Source organism: Mytilus californianus, unplaced genomic scaffold (genome assembly GCF_021869535.1).
Source record: "Mytilus californianus isolate M0D057914Y unplaced genomic scaffold, xbMytCali1.0.p SCAF_1, whole genome shotgun sequence".
Classification (NCBI taxonomy): Eukaryota; Metazoa; Mollusca; class Bivalvia; order Mytilida; family Mytilidae; genus Mytilus; species Mytilus californianus.
In genome coordinates this window covers 61,060,230-61,079,351 of record NW_026262581.1, presented here as the reverse complement: position 1 = coordinate 61,079,351, position 19,122 = coordinate 61,060,230, and the positions used below count along the sequence as shown (strand labels likewise).

General features: G+C 32.2%; 1 protein-coding gene across 1 annotated transcript; it reads right to left on the bottom strand.

Moving 5' to 3' along the window:
* Positions 1–11,383: 11,383 nt before the first annotated feature.
* On the bottom strand, positions 11,384–18,006 carry LOC127704917 (uncharacterized). Its single transcript, XM_052209152.1, has 3 exons — positions 17,435–18,006; positions 14,318–14,427; positions 11,384–13,247 (listed from the first exon to the last, which is right to left on the bottom strand). The coding sequence occupies exons 1-3, from the start codon at positions 17,897–17,899 to the stop codon at positions 11,531–11,533; spliced, it is 2,292 nt and encodes a 763-aa protein (XP_052065112.1). The 5' UTR covers positions 17,900–18,006; the 3' UTR covers positions 11,384–11,530.
* Between the last annotated feature and the right edge of the window lie 1,116 nt (positions 18,007–19,122).

Sequence of the window (19,122 nt, the reverse complement as noted above, 5' to 3'; positions counted from 1 at the left end):
ATTCTCCAACAATTGTTTTGCTTTATAGAAAAGATTTATTGAATTTATGCGATATTGTTTTTGGTCGGACTTATCACCGGAAGAACATGATTTTACCTTCGGATGATAGTTTGGTGTCTGGATAATGTCTAAAGTACGCCATAACAATGAATCGATATTTGATGTAATAAACGTTAAAGAACACTTTATCACAAAGACACACTATTGTTTGGTTCTGCTTAGTTCATCAGCAAATTTCTGCGCACCACTTTATCATAAATCTTTTTGGCAAAGAGATGATTTTAGATAGTTTTGTATAATGTATAGTTTCTTTCCTCGCCCGCTAGTATAAATTTTATATTTACAACTTATGAACATCGATAAATCAATGTTTGATGTCTTCAACATACATGAATTGTTTTACATTTGTCATTTCGGGGCCTTTTATAGTGGACTTTGCGGTATAGATTGTACTCATTGTTGAATCCTGTGCGGTGACCTAAAATTGTTAACTTCTACGTCATTTAGTCTCTAGTGGAGAGTTGACTCATAGGCAATCATACAACATCTTGATATGTTTATAATGTATGCCTACAAACAAAATACAATATGTGTCGTTGTGGCAAGTGACATTTAATTAGTCAGTATTTAACCACGTAAATACTTCTCCAACAAATTTAAGAATACATCATAACAATCCATGCATTGCTAATTGTTTCATTTGGACTTTTTGTACTTTAGATTTACGTTTTAGTATGTCTTAAAATAAAATATAGGAATTTTAATTTTAAGTTTTTAGGTGATTTTGACATCTAATGCCCCTTTGGTACAATACATTGTTTAATGTTTTGTTTCCACTGAAGAATGAATGCAATCCAAGCATTAAAAATGCCTGTACCAAGTCAGGAATATGGCAGTTGTTTTTCACTTGTTTAGTATGTCTTAAAATAAAATATGGGAATTTTAATTTTAAGTTTTTATGTGATTTTGACAGCTAATGCCCCTTTGGTACAATACATTGTTTAATGTTTTGTTTCCACTGAAGAATGAATGCAATCCAAGCATTAAAAATGCCTGTACCAAGTCAGGAATATGGCAGTTGTTTTTCACTTGTTCCGTTTATTGATAGTGTTTGATTTTGTCAGTTTTTATGGATTTCTCCTTTTCAATTTTCCTTAGAGTTCGGTATTTTTGTTAAACTTTTTTGATTATTATTCCTGTTCAAGTAGTACAATAAATCATAAAATAATCATTCTTCCCCTTTAAAACTATCATTTATAAACCCATTCTGATTGTTACTATATATAGAATATGATAAATGGCAATATTGGTTCAAGTTTGTGATCTCTCAAGAAAAAATCAAAAATAAATCGACAGCGATACCATTTCAATCAAGACTCTTACCATTTATCATATTTGTCAGTGTGACAACCCATTCGTCGAATGTTGAATAACCCTCACTCAGATCAATTTGTTCCTGTTAATTTAAAATTATGGTTAAAAAGTTCTGTTAGTCAAGAAGCATCTTGAATTGTTAAAAAATATTTTAGTTGGTCATCAATTAATTCTTCTGTTATCTTCTTACTTAAAAAATGTCTTTGATTTAATCTTTTTGCTCCTTTTTAAATCCTCTGTTTAACCCATGCAACAAAGTTGAGGAGAATATAATATTTTTGAACTGTCCATTAGTCCCTACGTCATTACTAAGTTGTCACCAACTAAAACACCTCATTTTTGCTTTGATGAATCCTTTAATGTTGCATGAGCAGAATTTTTTCCCACATTTTTCATTTAAACAATGTATCTAACCTTTACCAAACTTAAGCTGGTAAAGCTCATACAATGACAAACACCCTTTTTAGTTTTGAAATGTTATCTTTTGAACCATTTATCCAACTTTCGTTAAACTTAGCGGAAGACTTCCAATTGGAAAGAAAAAGACCATATTTTTTAGCCACTATAAATAAACTGAAACTTTTGTTTTGGGACAATATATTTGAGCCAACGATCAGATATTTCTTTATCTTTTTTGGATAATGCAAATGGGGTGTAAAGGACCGTTTTTGATTTTTACGTCAAAAAAGTTATACCTTCTATTAGTTGACTAAATATCGGGCACTTCTTTTCCCGGCCATTTGATATAAGTTGTCACCAGTCTCTACAGTCTACATTGTACTCGACACACAATTCTGCTTCTTCTATGAATTAATAAAGATCGCAACCTGGCTTATACACCCATGATGGATAGTTTCATAAGGGAAACTATGTTTTCAGTCAGTAATAAAGAGTCAAGCCGAATCTGTTTAATAGGAACGGGTTGACGACAAGGACATCTTTTGTAAATGGGCGTTGAGTGAGATTGTAAAAAAAACCTTTAAAATTTCTATCAAGGTAAAGACGCCAATTAGAGACTATTAATATGGTGTTGAGCAGTTCAAATTGTTGGATTAAACTAGGATTTACTTCACAAAATTCCACGACAGCCACTTAATGTCATTTGACTATAAAATTCAGTTTAATTATCACTCATCTTTAAAAAAAACCCAATCAAAACTCTAGAAACTTCAAGAAAGAAAGAGAAGTTAATATGACACCCACTGTTTGACTATGTTTTATGTCACCTGGCCCGATGGGATCAAGTGAGCTATTCTATTGGCGTGCCGTCGTCTGTTAACTTTTAAAGAATCTTCTTTGAAACTACTTTGCCAATCTTATTAACCAAACTTGGCCATATTCATCTTTGGGTATTTAATTAAAAAAAAATGTGGCCGAAGATCCCGCCTTCCAACAAACATAACCGACAATGCTTAAAATAGAATATAAGGGTAAAATGCAAGTTTTTTCTTTTATCTTGAAAACCACTATAGTTCTGACAGGGGAAAACACGTTGAGATCACCAACGTTCTGTCTTTATACACCAAAACTGTAAGACGACTCCTTATAGGAAATATTGCTCCTAAATGACGATTTTAACCATAATCTTTTTATTTTGCCTATTGACTAAAGAAAGAATGAAACTTTGAATGGCAAAAAAAAAAAAAAATAAGCAAAGCAAAATCTGCAAATAAGTCAACATTGCCGATCAATTCATTAAAGGAGTTATAGCCCTTAAATAACGATTTTCATCGTTTTTTTATTTGACGTTTTGCGTTTTGGCTTCTTATTGTGATAACTATAAGAGAAAAAAAATGGAACTTTAAATTTGAAAAATGATCAACAGAACACGATCTCAAATTTGTTCTAATGACAGAAATCGTTCGTTATCTCATTATAGGAGTTATTGCTCCTAAATGATGATTTGTACAGTTTTGGCTTTTTTGGCAAAAAACATCGATAAAGAAAAACTGTTAACAGCAAAATTGATGAGCGGGATAGGATCTACAAATATGGCAACATGGCTGAAATCGTCGGTTATTGCTCCTAAAAGACGATTTTAACTAAGTTTGGCATTTTTAGACAAAAATATATTAAAGATAAAAAAAAAAACCTGTATATATATTCTCGATAAGCTTATGGTTCTTGAATCTATAGTGTAAAAACACATCCAAGATAGTGAAAACCGTTTCTATAAATTTGTTTAATATATGTTATAGAAAAAAAGGTACAATCCCACACTGTAGTTGTACTGTCTACAGAGCTATCTGAGGCACCGGATATAGTTTTTCTCAACTTATGTCACTGACGTTATACAACAAAATGAATATTCAAAACGATACTAAGCACATAATGCTCCTTGGACCAAATCATAGGCTTCCTTTGAGTAACATGGAAGTATTCATCTATTTCCTTTAAAACAAAATCTGTACCAATTTTTATATTTAACAATTCTAGAAAGAAATTAAAAATCATATAAAAACCTAGAATTCATTTATAATGGAGGGTACAATTTTTCCTCCTTTCGTAAAAACAATTTGTTAACTGTATTTTATTATACCGCTGCTTGTGGATTATCAGTCTCGAGGGTATCATCATCCCAGTAGTCAGTGCCTCAGTACTGACATGAATTATAACAAACCTTCCTAAAAGTGACTGTTTTATAAATTTAGAAATGAAAAAAAACTAAGGTTTCCACTCCCTAAGGCAAAGTTGATCATAGATGGATTTGGCTATTTTATGTCCTTTTTGGTCATATTACTCTTCATCTGTTATTGTTATTATGCATCCTTGGCTTTTAAATATTCGGCATGGTGCTTTCGTGACGAACATTGATTCAGAAAAGCGCTTGCGACTCATGAAATTTATAAAGTGTTGTTTTAATTTTTAAGTGAGCACTGGTTTATCTTAAATAATGTAAACAGTATATTTAAATAATGATGTTTTCTATAATTCCTATTTTGTTTCGACTGCGAGGACATGCACCGAATGTAAATCATAGGGATGCTAATCCAGCGTTAAACTCTTTTTTGTATAGCTATATATTTTAGAAGATTGAAGATCTTTGTAAACAGTTACCTTATCTTCTAAGTTTCCGTTTGTCATATGTCCATTATCCGTGATCTCATTTTCAAGGTGATTTGACTGCTTAAAAAACCTTTATATTTTATCACGTGAATTTCTCACTTATTATGAGTTATATGATTATTATATTTGGCATGAAAGGTCCTTGCAAGATCTACATGTCCTACATTGACATTATTAATTTAATCTTATTTAATGGATCAGTAATCAATGTTAAGTTTTCGTGGTCAAGTTCTCATCATGGATTTTATTATTATTATTCATATTTAGGTTAATTACATTTGTATCTTTAATCCAGTAATTCAAGCCGTATGATGGTGTTGTTCTCAGATACTGTTAAAAAAAATGTCAATCTAGTGTAAACAATGTTTTGTTAGGTGTACAAATCCGTCTTGCAGGGTTCATCTGACTTGATTACATTTTTGTGAGACATAAAACAACGTTAAGTTTTCGTGGTGAGGTTTGTATCTCAGATACCAAAAGGAATTAAGTTTACTATATTTGGTGTATGGAATGATTGTAAAATGCTCATGTCCTGCTGTCAGAGTTCAACTGACCTTACTAACTAATCTACACGGATCATTGTTTATGTGTCACTTGTAGTTAAAACCTTTATCTTACAGATTTATAACATAAATCTAATCATGACTAGCAAAGCAGTCGAGACATTTCAGCATGTGCGCACTTGAATCTACGTTTCTTTTATCTTTAGTTTTTTGTTTTTGTTTTTGTTTTTGTTTTTGTTTTTTGGGAGCGGGGGTTATTTCCCTTAAGATACACGGAGAACTAATTCTTAACATTCATATACCAGTCATTTTATACTGGAATTAGGCCAATAACTTTTTCTAAATCGTACAATTTGTTAAGACACCATAAGAACGTTCACCTTTTCGCTTTTAACGTCTTTAAATGATTTGAAAACCCGTTGACTATCCCCATCACGTGAGTGAACATTTTGATAATTAGTTCATAACCTCCTTTATATCTCAGTATTGACACCTAAAATAAACCTCTGTGAACTACTTCTTATTATTCTTTATTTCATGTTACACTGCTAAACAAGCTATTCTACAGTTTAAATAAAAATTACAGTTTTGTTTTACCTCTAAATTATAATATATTAAATACAGTTCATAAAAGCCAAGTATACACGCCTTTTTTTTAAACTTGGTTTTTATATTTAAACAAATAAAATACCTGATTCATTAGAATGTTATTATCTTTAATCTCTTTTGATTGAGAATTATAAAACCTTATTACTAAACTATTTTTCTGCATAAAGTTTTTTTCAGGTAATTAAAGACTCTAAGGTGTTTGATTTGCAAGCTAGACGCACGTTTCGGCTAAAAAAAGACTCTTCAAGTGCGTCGAAATAACACAGTAGGAATACCGAATCAATAACGAAGTTGAAGAGCATTGAAACCTGTACATTTCAGAAAGTTGTGCCAGATTATAACAGTTGATGAAAAGTAAACAAAGAAAATCAATATAGTTCATGTCATCATAGAAGTGCCAACTGACTGGGTTGATGATATCGCCGGGAACGAGTACATTCTGCATTAGTATTATCGACCAAGTTGTGCTTAAAAGTAACCAAAGAGACCAGGTTACTTATTTAGTATACCAGACGTCTATTTTGACTACAAGCTATAATGGAAAAAAAAGATAATTAAGAATATTGATTTATTTAACTGTCATTTCAAACATATTATAAATTTTCTCCCTCTGTTGACAATAATTTATAAACATTATCAATAATGAATATTAGTTTTACATATATGTGTATGTATAGATCACTCCAAACTTGCTCATTGTACAAAATATAATTTCTGAAAAGGTTTTATGACATGAAAAAGTTCCATAATAACGCGGCTTTATTTTTTCAAGACCATGGATTTTTGCTTCTATAATCACAAACAGAGACAATTGGAATTTGGTTTTCATCTGCATGAAGAACAGACAATTTGTCTGCTCTCCAAAACAAGGACTCAGCACCTCTATATGTATAACTGTAATATTGATTTTCCTTTGTTCTTTTTTCAATAGCTCCTAGATTTATCCTATATCGAAAGAAATGACGATGTCGATAACCCCGTTTTAAAGGAATCGGCTGACAAGCAATTCCATATTCATTAACAGCAGTGATGAAAACTCTAGTCGCCCTTTGTTCCGGATTTCTGATGCCGAGATATGAAATTTCCGTTGACACTGTGCGTCTGTTGTCCAAAAAGATTGTCTTCGTGTATACCATAGTAATTTAATCCATAAGAGGATATCTTAACTTGAGACAAACCAGATTTATCGTAGCTGCATGGCTTATGTTTGGAACGTGCTTTGGATTGTAAATTAGATGCAAAGGATAATTGCTGTCCAACAGAAAACACATCGGTATTATTCAGTTTACGTTCTTCTGAATTAACTTGATATGACGAATAAATTATATCACTATGTCGTAGATTGACAACTTCACTGGAACAAATACCCACAAATCTGTTCCTACTTTACAATCCAATCTAAAAGAGTTCTGTATTGGATTACCACCACATGCTTTCTGATGTTTTGGTATTTTCGATCCGTCAATAGAAGGCATTCTACGATGAAGCTGTTGAGTATTAAGGATAGAGTTAGACCCAAGTCTTCCAGGTATTCCTTTACGGCCATTTTGTCCATGTTGTCCTTTCATACTTCATCTGGTTCGAAGCCTAGGCGTGTCTGGTTAACGTCGGCTACATATTTTAAAGTTAATTAGCTTGCGATCAACAACCACTGAATGAAATTTTATTTGTCGATAAAACGTTATAGATCAGATGTGAAATAAATATGAAAAACGTGCATGCAAAACTTAGTTTAGTATATATGCATGCATTGGTTCAATAACTTTGATAACATTAAAATTTCAAGAAACTTGCTTCATATGACTTTCAGGTCAAAAATTTAAAAACAAAATTAGACAGTTTTGTATATAGTATAAATTCAATATTTACAACTTTTGGACATCGACAAAGAAATGTTGGTGGTCTTCAACATACATAATTTGTTTACATTTTTCATTTCGGGACTTTTGTAGCCTACTAAACTATATTATAAAATTTACGACAAAACAGTCGATTTTTCGTTCCCTATCGTTAATTTTCCTTTTTTGAACGATGATGTTCTTTTTGGCCCCTTCTTACGTCGTGTACATTTCATAACGTGTTCGCTATGTCCGTGTTTGCAGTCGTGTTTTAGATTTAATACTAATTAATTATATATCTTACTAAATTCTTTCATAGATACAAATATTTTGTAATGAAGTTTGGCTGTAAACATTCTTATTCAAAACGGGATATCACAGCCACAATTTTACGATGATGTTGTTTCTAGAGTCTGTCAATTTAGATACGATCCAAGCAAACTAATTGATCCTTACTTTTTAATGAAGGTTATCAATTTAACAGATCGTAGTAAAATCATTAAATATTGTTTTGACCGGTATTAACATTGATTTTGTTTTTGAAACATAACTATATATATATATATACAAGTCTAAATTGAAAACATATATATATATATATGTTTTCAATTTAGACTTGTATATATTGCCATATATGTACAGTTTTAAGCACTCATAAACCGACATCTTGTCAATGCTGTTTATTTAAATTTTAGCATTTTTGCATACGGTCATTCATTTTTGCAAACAAGTCAGAAGATAATAGTATCGAAGGTGTGCAGACGAACAAGAGCCTGTTAAATCTATTGCCTCACTTTGTATAATATATGAAACTATTTATCCATCGTCATTTTATTAATCTCAGGATGTCAATAATGACGTTGTTTATCATTTTATACTCATTTAGAAATATCCCATTGCTGACCCCGGGTACTTGGGTACCCCAAAATGCTTCTACTTGAATATAAAAAAAAATGTCTTTGTTTGAACATGACTCCAAACAATCAATTACAGGAATCTTTGAAAAGAAAAGATATTAGTTTCAAATCTCTTAATCAATGGGTCTAAGGTTTACCGAGAACTTATATTATTATTTCTTTTTTTGTAATTTCTACTCTTACTAAAATTGTAATTCTAGACTTGCAACTATGGAAATGGCATGATAGACATGTTAAATTGCAATTTTGTAGAAATTTTCATGCGAATCAAGTCACCAACTAAAGTTGACACACATTTAGCTAACTGTACCTCTAGACAAAACATCCAACTTTCTTACCAACTTTAATGCAACTATATCCAATAGTGCTACATCGAGTATTTCATGTTCACCAGAAATACCTTAGGTGAAAAGTATAAAAGTTTTAAACTATGAGTACAACTTTTCCAATTGATCTATTAGGGACTAGGATCACTTTGATTTTCATAATTATTAACTTAAATAAAAAGAAACCATGTTCTGTGTTTGATAATGATTTGAAATGGTTAAGTTCCCCGGCCTTTCCTTGATTGAAATCACTGTTCCATTTCCTAAACACAAAATTGAAAGACATAGATTTTAATAATAATAATATTTAAAGATCTAACTTATGCTTCGATGCATTTTTCTAGATAAAATGATTTGTTTTAAAATTGAAAATAAAAAAAATATTATCTATGTCATCGAACTCAACTCTTAATTGACTATCATTGTTAGTCATTTCCGAAGTCGGTTGTTCTTTCTGGACAATCCAGGCATCCTCCCCCAATAAAACTGGCCACAATGAAATAGCCAACAGTGTTGAAAGTGGAATCAAATACCAAATAATTATAAATCAATCTCATCGATGCAAAAAAAGTTCATTGTTCGAAAACATATACGGTTAAAAATGATTGTCTCGAAACTGCATAACGGTAAGCTGCGATTATTTCTTAACAAATGAAAATAAGAATATGTAGATTGGCAATGAGATAACTATCCACCAACGTTTAAATGAAGTGAATGTAAGCAATTATAGGCAGTCGTACGGCCTTCAACAATGAGAAAAACCCATACCGTATTGTCGGTTATAAAAGGCCCCGACATGAAAAATAATTCAAATGAGAAAAAAAAATGGGCTAATTTTTAACAAAAAAATTTACGAAAAACAATTATGATAATTATGAACCAACGACAACCACTGAACTACAGGCTCCAAACTTGGGATAGACATATAGAACGTAGCGAGGTTAATAGAAATAAGATTATGTGGTATGAGTGCCAATGAGACAACTTTCCATCCAAGTCACAATGGGTAAAAAGTAAACAATTATAGGTCAAAATACGGCCTTCAACACGGAGCCTTGGCTCACACCGAACAGCAAGCTATAAAAGGCCCATAATTGTTTGAAGGCGACAGCCCTCTTCCTAATCTGGGATAATGGTGTAACAGTACAACATAGGAAAAAACTATAAAAAACAGTTGAAAAAGGGCTGAACTCATCAGATCGATACAGTGCAGAAAAACGTCTAGCAAAAACACAGACCGGGCATGGGAGGATGCTCCGGAAGGGTACGCATTTCTGCTTTACATGTCTACCCTTCGTGTTGTTCATTTAAATATACATTTGTTGATAAGTTTAAATTAGTATGTCACAAATTAAGAGATTAATTCTTGTTAGTATGCATATCCTCAGTAAAAATGATAGAAAATTGTGTGCTTTTATATAATTGTTTACTTTTTTGTCTTGAAAAATTCCATTTTTTTTTGGCACTTTTGTCGGGTTGTTGTCTCTTTGACACATTCCCCGTTTCCATTCTCAATTTTATATACTTGTTTACTATAATAAAAAATAAAGAAACATTAAAACGCATAAGTCTAAATAGACTGACAAAGCCATGGAAAACAAAAGAAAAAGACCAAAAGACAAACAAGAGTATACAGAATGTAACATAGAAAACTAAGGACTGAGCAACACGAGCCTACCAAAAACGGGGGATGATCTCAGGTTCTCCGGATAATGAATAAAACTTGTGTAGTTTCAATGTTTGATGACAATCCAAATTTAAAATTTTATATTCATAAATCTTTGACTTTGAAAAAGGTTATTGAACGGTCTGGATCTGTAATTGCTCTGGTATATATTCTCGCTCAGCTAATATTACTCGAATTTAAAGTGTAAAAACTCATCTAAGATTGTGTAAATCGTTTACCATACCACACTGATAAATTTAATGTCTACAGAGCTTTCTGGGGCACCTGATAATTTTATTCGTAACTTATGGCACTGAAATTATACTATATTATATTTCTAATTTCTATATAGTGATACTTATGCTTATGGGACCAAATCTACAGCTTCCTTTGAGTAACATGGAAGTAATTTTTCCTTCCGTAATGACATGATTTATAACAAACCTTTCTAAAGTTTCCAGAGTACTCATAGTGACTGACAGCTAGTTCAAAACCAATAACAACTACTATAAAAATCATGTATCTCAGACTAAAATATCAATCAGTACACATCCAATGTATTTAGTGTAAATACGTCATTGGCAGTCAGAGAAAACATGACCTTGTGCAGTGCCTACATATAGTTATTGACAGACTTTAGAACAGTGAAAGGCATATGTGTATAACAGGTTTTAACTTGCCGATAACAAAATCAATATCAATTCCAATTAAAACAAAATTCAAAGATTTAATTACAGTGTTGAATTGGTACCTTTTAAGAATAAGTTTATTTGATGGATCGATAGGTTTATTCGGAAAGTATCTAAATTTCCGGTCTCGGTAGAATCATTACCGTAAAAATTATGATGTGTTATCCCGTTTGAAATAGGTTGAGTCAAACTTCCAAACCAAATATTGGTATCTATGGTGAAATTTAGTAAAGGGTTTAAGTTAACCTTTATCTTAAATACTTTTAACATAAATTCAATGATGACAAGCAAAGCAAGTGAGACATTTCATCATGTGCACAACTTTCAAACAATTATAATACTTAATGAATAGTAAACACAGATAATGACAACAGTTTATATATTTCATGTCATCACAAAGGTGCTGACTACTGAACATTAAACATAAATATGAGTTATGCATAGAACATCCCAAAACGTGCTCACTGTACAAAATATAATTTCTGAAAAAGTTTTAAACGAACGACATGAAAAAGTTCCATATCAACACGACTATATTTGTTTCAAGACCATGGAATTTTACTTCTATAATCACAAACAAATACAATCGGAATCTGGTTTTCATCTGGTTGAGGAACAGAAAATGTGTCTGCTTTCCAAACCAAGGACTCAGCACCTCTATATGTGTTACTGTGATACTTATGGCCCTTTGTTGTTATTTCAATAGCTCCTTGGTTTTTCCTATATCGCAAATGACGAGTTCGATAACCCCGCATCAAAATCATCGGTTGACAAGCAATTCCACATTCATCAACAGCAGTGATGAAAACCCTCGTCGCCCTTTGCTCTGGATTTCTGATGCCAAGATATGAAATTTCAGTGGAAACTGTGCGTCTGTTGTCCAAAAAGACTGTATCTTCGTAAATACCATAATAATTTAAGCCATAAGAGGATATTTTAACTTTAAACAAACCAGATTTGTCGTAGCTGCATGGCTTATGTTTGGAACGTGCTTTGGATTGTAAATTAGATGCAAATGATAATTGCTGGCCAACAGAAAACACATCGGTATTATTCAGTCTACGACCTTCTGAATTAACTGGATATGACGAATAAACTATATCACCATGTCGTAGATTTACAACTTTGATTGGAACAAATACCCATAAATCTGTTCCTTTTTTGCAATCCATTCTAAAAGAGTTCTGTATTGGATGTCCACAACATGGTTTCCTAAATTTTGGTATTTTCAATCCGTCAATAGACAGTTTTCTATGTTGAAGCTGTTGAGTAATAAGGATAGAGGGAGGACCAAGTCTTCCAGGTATTCCTGTACGGCCGTTTTGTCCAGTTCGCCCTGTCATCATACTACGTCTGATTCGAGGACTTGTTTTTGGAACAGTGAGAGGTAGCTTCTTCAATGATTTTAGTGTAGAGAAAAATTCATCAGCTGTAATCTTTCTACTTTTGCTTTTTGGCTGACTTGATAATTGACCAAACTGTGTGGCTGGCGGAGTTGTAGTAAATCGTTGAATAGTTGGAGATGTTTGATCTCGTGCGTTCTTTACTCTGAAAACATCTGAAGGGGTAACGCGGGGTAAGGCAGCTTCTGAGCCTTTAGAAACACATCTTTCTGTAAATATGTCACATTCAAGCCACTTTGATCCACATGCTGGTTTCTGGACCGTACACGATGGTTGAGGTGCACAAGAATAATAAGTTTCTGTCCAAAAGTTTTTATATCCATCAGCATTCGTAAGATTAACATTATTGAAAGGAGGTAGATTCACCATTAAGCTAGAGGATTGATGCGCTAGATTGTCCGATTTTGCACTTGGGTAGATTTCCGGGTTTTGGCCCCTTTGTTTCTCAAGAACTCTATAACGCTCCCATATACAATCAATAAATGCATGATGCATGTAAAAAATAGGATCAAAAGGAGCTTGATCTACATCTACCATAGTACCACCTATCCATACATGTGGGCCGTTATGATGCATTTCTAAAGTACTCATGAATTCTCGTTGGTCCTTACTCTTATTGATTAACAGACTCAATTCATTTTTCGTGATTAGCAACGATGTATCCTTGTGAAGGGATCGTTGTATTTTTCGTTCCCAATCTCCAAATGGTCCTGATGTAACATTTCCATACGCATTTCCTAGAAACTTATCCGTAAAAATTACAGTATCAGTCGGAGTGTCCATCGAACTATCTAAGGTGGAATCCCAGTATGGTAGCATGACGTTTGGGTTCTTTTCTTGCAAAGCAAGTTCATACCTAAATTTGATATAGAAACAGAATTTTTTTATAATTGAATTCAAATATATGACGATGTCTTTGCAGGAGCTCTAGTCTTTGCTGGAGCTTTATTCGAATAACAATACACAATTTAATAATAATAAAAAAAAAGATATCTTGTCTGATCCTTATGCAGATGATAAAACACTGATTTGATAGCGATACGTATACAGAAATAAGTAAAATAACAAAACATAACACCGAACTCCAAGGACAATTCATAACAGAAAGTCCCTTATCAAACTATTGATATGATTATGCGTTCAAGATTATTAATAGTTCATGTAGTATACTAAAGTATTTAATTGAACAAAGCCAAAGACTACTTCGAAACCAAAGTTTGCCGTAGAGGTCACATCCCATGATATTTGTCTGATTACTTTTCTTGAATATAGCTTTAACCTTTAAACTTCCTTAAATATCAACAAATTTCGGATAAAGGCATTTGTGCAAGATAGTTATGGTAGTAGGCTCGACTCGAGTACGGGATGTCGTTTGGTTTCGATCATCAGTAAGGTCAAACCAAAGACTTGAAAGTTAGTATGTGCTGCTTCTCCGCTAAGCATGCGCCATTCAAAAGAAGAGCAAAGACTGGTCGACGTCTTGGAGTCAGAATAGGGTGACATTTCTAGCACGTTAAAACATCCGGTTCAGTGTGTCGATCTTGAACAAAGTTGGGTCTATATTCATATCACATTACCAATTTTTCGTCCAGTTTATGCATTTGATTCGCCATTGGACACCCATCAATCCATATCTTAACAAAAACTGCTTTGTTGTTTAATACTTTTAGTGACTCAGATTTTATGAACATTTCATTATATACGATAATTTCAGTCCTTTACCTCTTTCCAGGAATTTTAAAATGTCTGAAAAAAAAAGTCAATATATGAAATGCCTGAATCTTTCAGCCGTTTTAATAAATGTATATTTTTTTCAGGCATTTAAAGTATGCCGTAATTTAAAGTTACATATGTAACATATTCAAATATAAGGGACGGCTTTGTTTTTAAGTAAATATATGTTCGGTATATAAAAAAAATATTTACAGAAATAGGTAATATCTGTGCCAACCGCCAAAAGCTACTCCACCATGAGCCGTCTCTGATGTTTTTTGGTGATGTTCAGCGAGAGCATCATATTTATTTGGCGATACACTCTGAAAAATTATATAGATCATCTGTTCATATCTGTTAAATAGATATCAGATTGACTTGAAGATTGAGTAAATATAAAAAATGCTGAAAAACTTATTTGATGCTTATATGTTATATTATATTTCTAATTCAATGTTATTCTAAATGAAAATTAAACCCTCTATAAAAAAAAACAGGTCAAACAAGAATGTTTCTAAGATGTATGTGTACCAGCAACAAAAATGTAACATATAGATTATAGATTGAAAATAAATAAAAAAACAGAGAAAGAACTAATTAAAACCACAACGACGAAAAGCATTAATTTACATTTCTGTTATTCTGTAATTGTCAAATGTTTGTGATTCGTTATTGCCATAATTATATCTTCGATGTAGGCTATCACTTCAGCCATATTGTTTGTTAGCATTTATGATGCTTCACAATTTTCCTTGTCAACAGCAGCTATTTAAAACCGCATTCAAAAAAGAAGGGTTTCAACTGGGATCTTAACCTATAATAAACGAAAGACCTCTTCTCATACAACAGGAAATGGTACATTTTAAAAGTTTTCTAGAGTTTTATGTAATTAGAGACACATATATATTTTGGATAAGTAAATGAACCGTCAGAAACTACTCTTTGATCAACCAGGCTATGCTATGTGATTTACATAAAAAAAAACAATAAGCGCTTAGGCGTTGTTAGCAAAATGGGTACCTATGTAGGATGTCCGTGAAAGTGACTAACAAATGAAAGATTTTCTATGTAATGGTTCTTGAATAAATTTATACCATTATTTGTAGTCGATATCAAGGGGAACGACAACAAACTTCTTATTCGGGGTTTTGTTTAAGATTATTTCTAATTTCTGTATCTCTAAATAAATTTTTTTTCTATGCTATATAAATCTGTACATATTTAGGTCCTTTAAATAGCTGCAAAGTGACTAGAAAATTAAAGGATCTACATAACTTTTGGTTCCTTTTTAGAGCAAAATAAATATTTTCGAATAAGTACTAAGATAATTTCTGACGGAATGTTATATGACGATCCAAAGGCTATAAAAGACATTGTAATAAATAACAATGAAATCGACAATAGTAAATACCTGTAGACTATTATTGACTTTATCAAGTGAATAGAGGATCTCATATTTAAGACTTCAAACTTAGAAATTCTGACTTGCAATTACACTGTTAGGAGTAACAAGACGTATGAGTGGAGCAGACAATGTTCGCCCACTAGTAGGTTTTTGTTGGGTTCGTGTTACTCAATCTTTAGTTTTCTAAATTCTGTGAACTGTCGTTTGTCTGTTCTTCTTTTTATTTTTAATTTAGCCATGCAAATTTTATATACAACCACTGAATCGATGCCACTGCTGATGAAAGTTTCCTACCCGGGGGTATCACCAGCCCAGTACACAGACCTTCTATGTTGACATGAATTATCATTGATATAATCATAATTATTAATTTACTCATTACAAAACATTCAGTTTTTCGAAATACTGATAATTTTTTACTCCATGGTATATTACCTTAGCTGTATTTGGCAAAACCTTACGGAATTTTGGTCCTCAATGCTCTTCAACTTCGAATCTTATATAATCTTTTAAATGTTTTGATTCGAGTGTCATTGGTGAGTCTTTTGTAGACGTAACACGTGTCTGGCGTTAAACTTTTGATGCCTTGTATATCTAATGGGCATATTTGCATTGTCTATCTTCCGTCAACTTGGTTTTTTTTGGTCTCCTTATTTTATAGTCGTTATTTTTGACGCATTTACAATTTTGGGTATTTAGCTGAATTTGTCGTGAATGAACCTAGATCTTCAAAGTTAACATACACATAAAAAATAATAACAAAACTGCATATGATTGCAGGCAATCAGAATGGATTATAACGTCATTGGGGGTCTCGGTGTACCTGAAATAAGTACTTCGTAAAGATTTGCAGAACTTTTATATGACTTTATGTGGAATTGGCTATTTGCTATAGGCTATTTTGCTCCCCAAATAATGTTTTATACGTTCTTGGCATTCAATTGTTTGGGTTTAGCGAGGGCAAATCCATAAAAAAAATTCCATACCCAGCATGAAGTGTCGCTTGGGATGTGGTGTAATACATTTACGAGAAATTAACTCTACCTATTTATATTGATTTTTATGTAATGCTTTAAATATGACTTTATCACAAAAATAGTTAAATTGTAGATTCTCCACTTATTTTGTATTTGTTGATTGACACTTACGAATTGTTTTTAAGCATTTTTTATATCTTACCTAGCATTGATGTACTGCGTTTTGCTCGCGTTATTCTATAACAAAGACAATGATTATAAAAATGAAGACATGGAGATATACAAAGAAAAGTCTTTGTTTTTTAAAATTTAAATTTGATGATAATTGAGAAGTCCGATTTGAGGTCTAATTTGCCCTACAAGGAAACATATCTCAAAAAAATTTCTCTGATTTTCAGAGTCTAACGTTGAAAATTGTATATATTTAAATACAATATTGCAGTTTTGGTTAAAAAGCATTTTCATTGGTTGTACAGCAAAACAATGACAGTCAATTAAGTAAAATGGCAAAATTACGCAATGTTTTTACTATTTGACTTGAACATGCTTAGAAATAATACAGTATTTACCCAACGGGTATAACAATGGACATAGACATATAAGAGCAGTATAAAAACAAACTAGCTGGTAAAAAGACAGAACATGAATGTGGTGTAGTTTAAGTTTAGTATGAAGTCCATTATCACTGAACTAGTATACATATTTGTTTAGGGGCCAGCTGAAGGACGTCTCCGGGTGCGGGGGTTTCTCGCTGCATTGAAGACCCATTGGTGGCCTTCGGCTGTTGTCTGCTCTATGGTCGGGTTGTAGTTTCTTTGACACATTCCCCATTTCCATTCTCAATTTTAATACAGATGTGCAATAATTGACTTTGCACATAAAAAAATTATCAAAGTAAAAGAATAAGGAATACTTCTATTTACTATCAATCTTGAATTTGATACTTACAGTGTCTCGCTTTAAGTCGTTAATGGCCTTATGATAATCATCCCTTTCCTGGTCAGTAAGCATTCTGTACTCTTTGCGCTGTCTTAATTGCGATCTTGTCGTTTGTGGTTGTGACGTTGTTGTTGACAATTGTGGTTGAGAGATTTTGGTTGATAAATGTGGTAGAGAGGTGGTCGTTGAAGTTTGTCGTTTTTTCATGTGTCTTTTGGTAGATGTTGTCGTTAAAGTTTCTTTAAGTGGCGTAGGTGTTGAAGTATTTGGTAGTGACATTATTGTCGTTTGTGGTTCAGATCTTGTAATTGAATGAACACTTGCATGTAAAGGTGTCAAGCTTACTCGCTGCTGTGATTTTTCAACAAGTGACGCAAGCCAATCAAATGTTAGTTTAGACACCTTGTCACATATTTGTCGATTCAACCACAGAAATTCTAACAAGCAAGTAGTGCTTATTTGTTCATCGGTCATAGGAAAGTATCGATCTCTTGTGTGTAAACATCGTCTTAGACTTGTTGGAATCGAAGCTCGTTTAACATCACAAATTACACAAACCAATAGTGAGATCAGAATGAAATATGTCTGAGAAAAGAAAAAAAAAAAAAGGAAAGAAAATATAACATAACATTACATATTTTAGATAACAATGCATACCATAAATCAATATTTAACTAATGGGTGTTTCTAGCGGAGCAAGAACCGCCAAATTTTCCTGCGGACTTTAGTTAATTCTCCTGTTTTATAGGATTCGTATGTATCTCGCACAATATTAAGCAGTCTTTGGAGTGATTTGTAAAGTTTTTATTTTTTTCTTTATTTTTTTTATTTTCGACTATTTTCATTTTTACCATATGCATGGTGTTATCTTTCAGCGATTAATGGTTTTTTATTAACCGTTTAGTATCGTCTTACTGTTGTTATAAATGTATGCTTACCAGCACTTGCAGCGTCGATTTTCATCGATATGATTTACAATTCCAAGGAGTTTAACCCCCATTAAGATAATAATGCCCAAGAATGGTCCATATTATTTCATTTCCAAGGGCCATAACTAAAACATTATCAATACAGATTTCAAATTCTTTTTGAGATTTTTCGGATTTAAAATTTTGACTTTAAAAAAAAAAAAGGATGAGAAAACCAGGTATGAGAGTGTTAATCACTGTTGCACTATAGTTCCATTTTCCTCCAGTCCAAAAAGAGTCCTGAAAACGAAAAAAACCAAACAAACAAAAATTAAAAAAAAAACTAAAACAAAAAAAGAGAAAAAAGATAACAAAGAAAACAAAACGATACGAAAGAACTCGCCCCTTCTTAAAAAAAGACACACAAAACAAACAATTACATAGGTGTTTTTTAGTAAAGGTTCAATTCTAATTTATTGGCATTATTTTGGAAAATAAATCGCCCTTTTTATCTCCTTGAAACTATGATGATTAAGTATAAATTGTCTATTTTTTCTTTTTTTAAGATACTAGTACTATCCATATGTATGGTTATGTAATATCGCAATATATTCAATATTTAAAGTTTTTATAAAGACTGCTGTGATATTAACCACATTGTTAGAAGAAACTGAGATGTATAGCCCCTTTTTACTTTATTTGATTGAATACAAAAATCTGAAAATTTCTGAATTTTAGTGGCATGAACTGAATATACATAATGATACAGTATCAAAGAATGTTCACAGT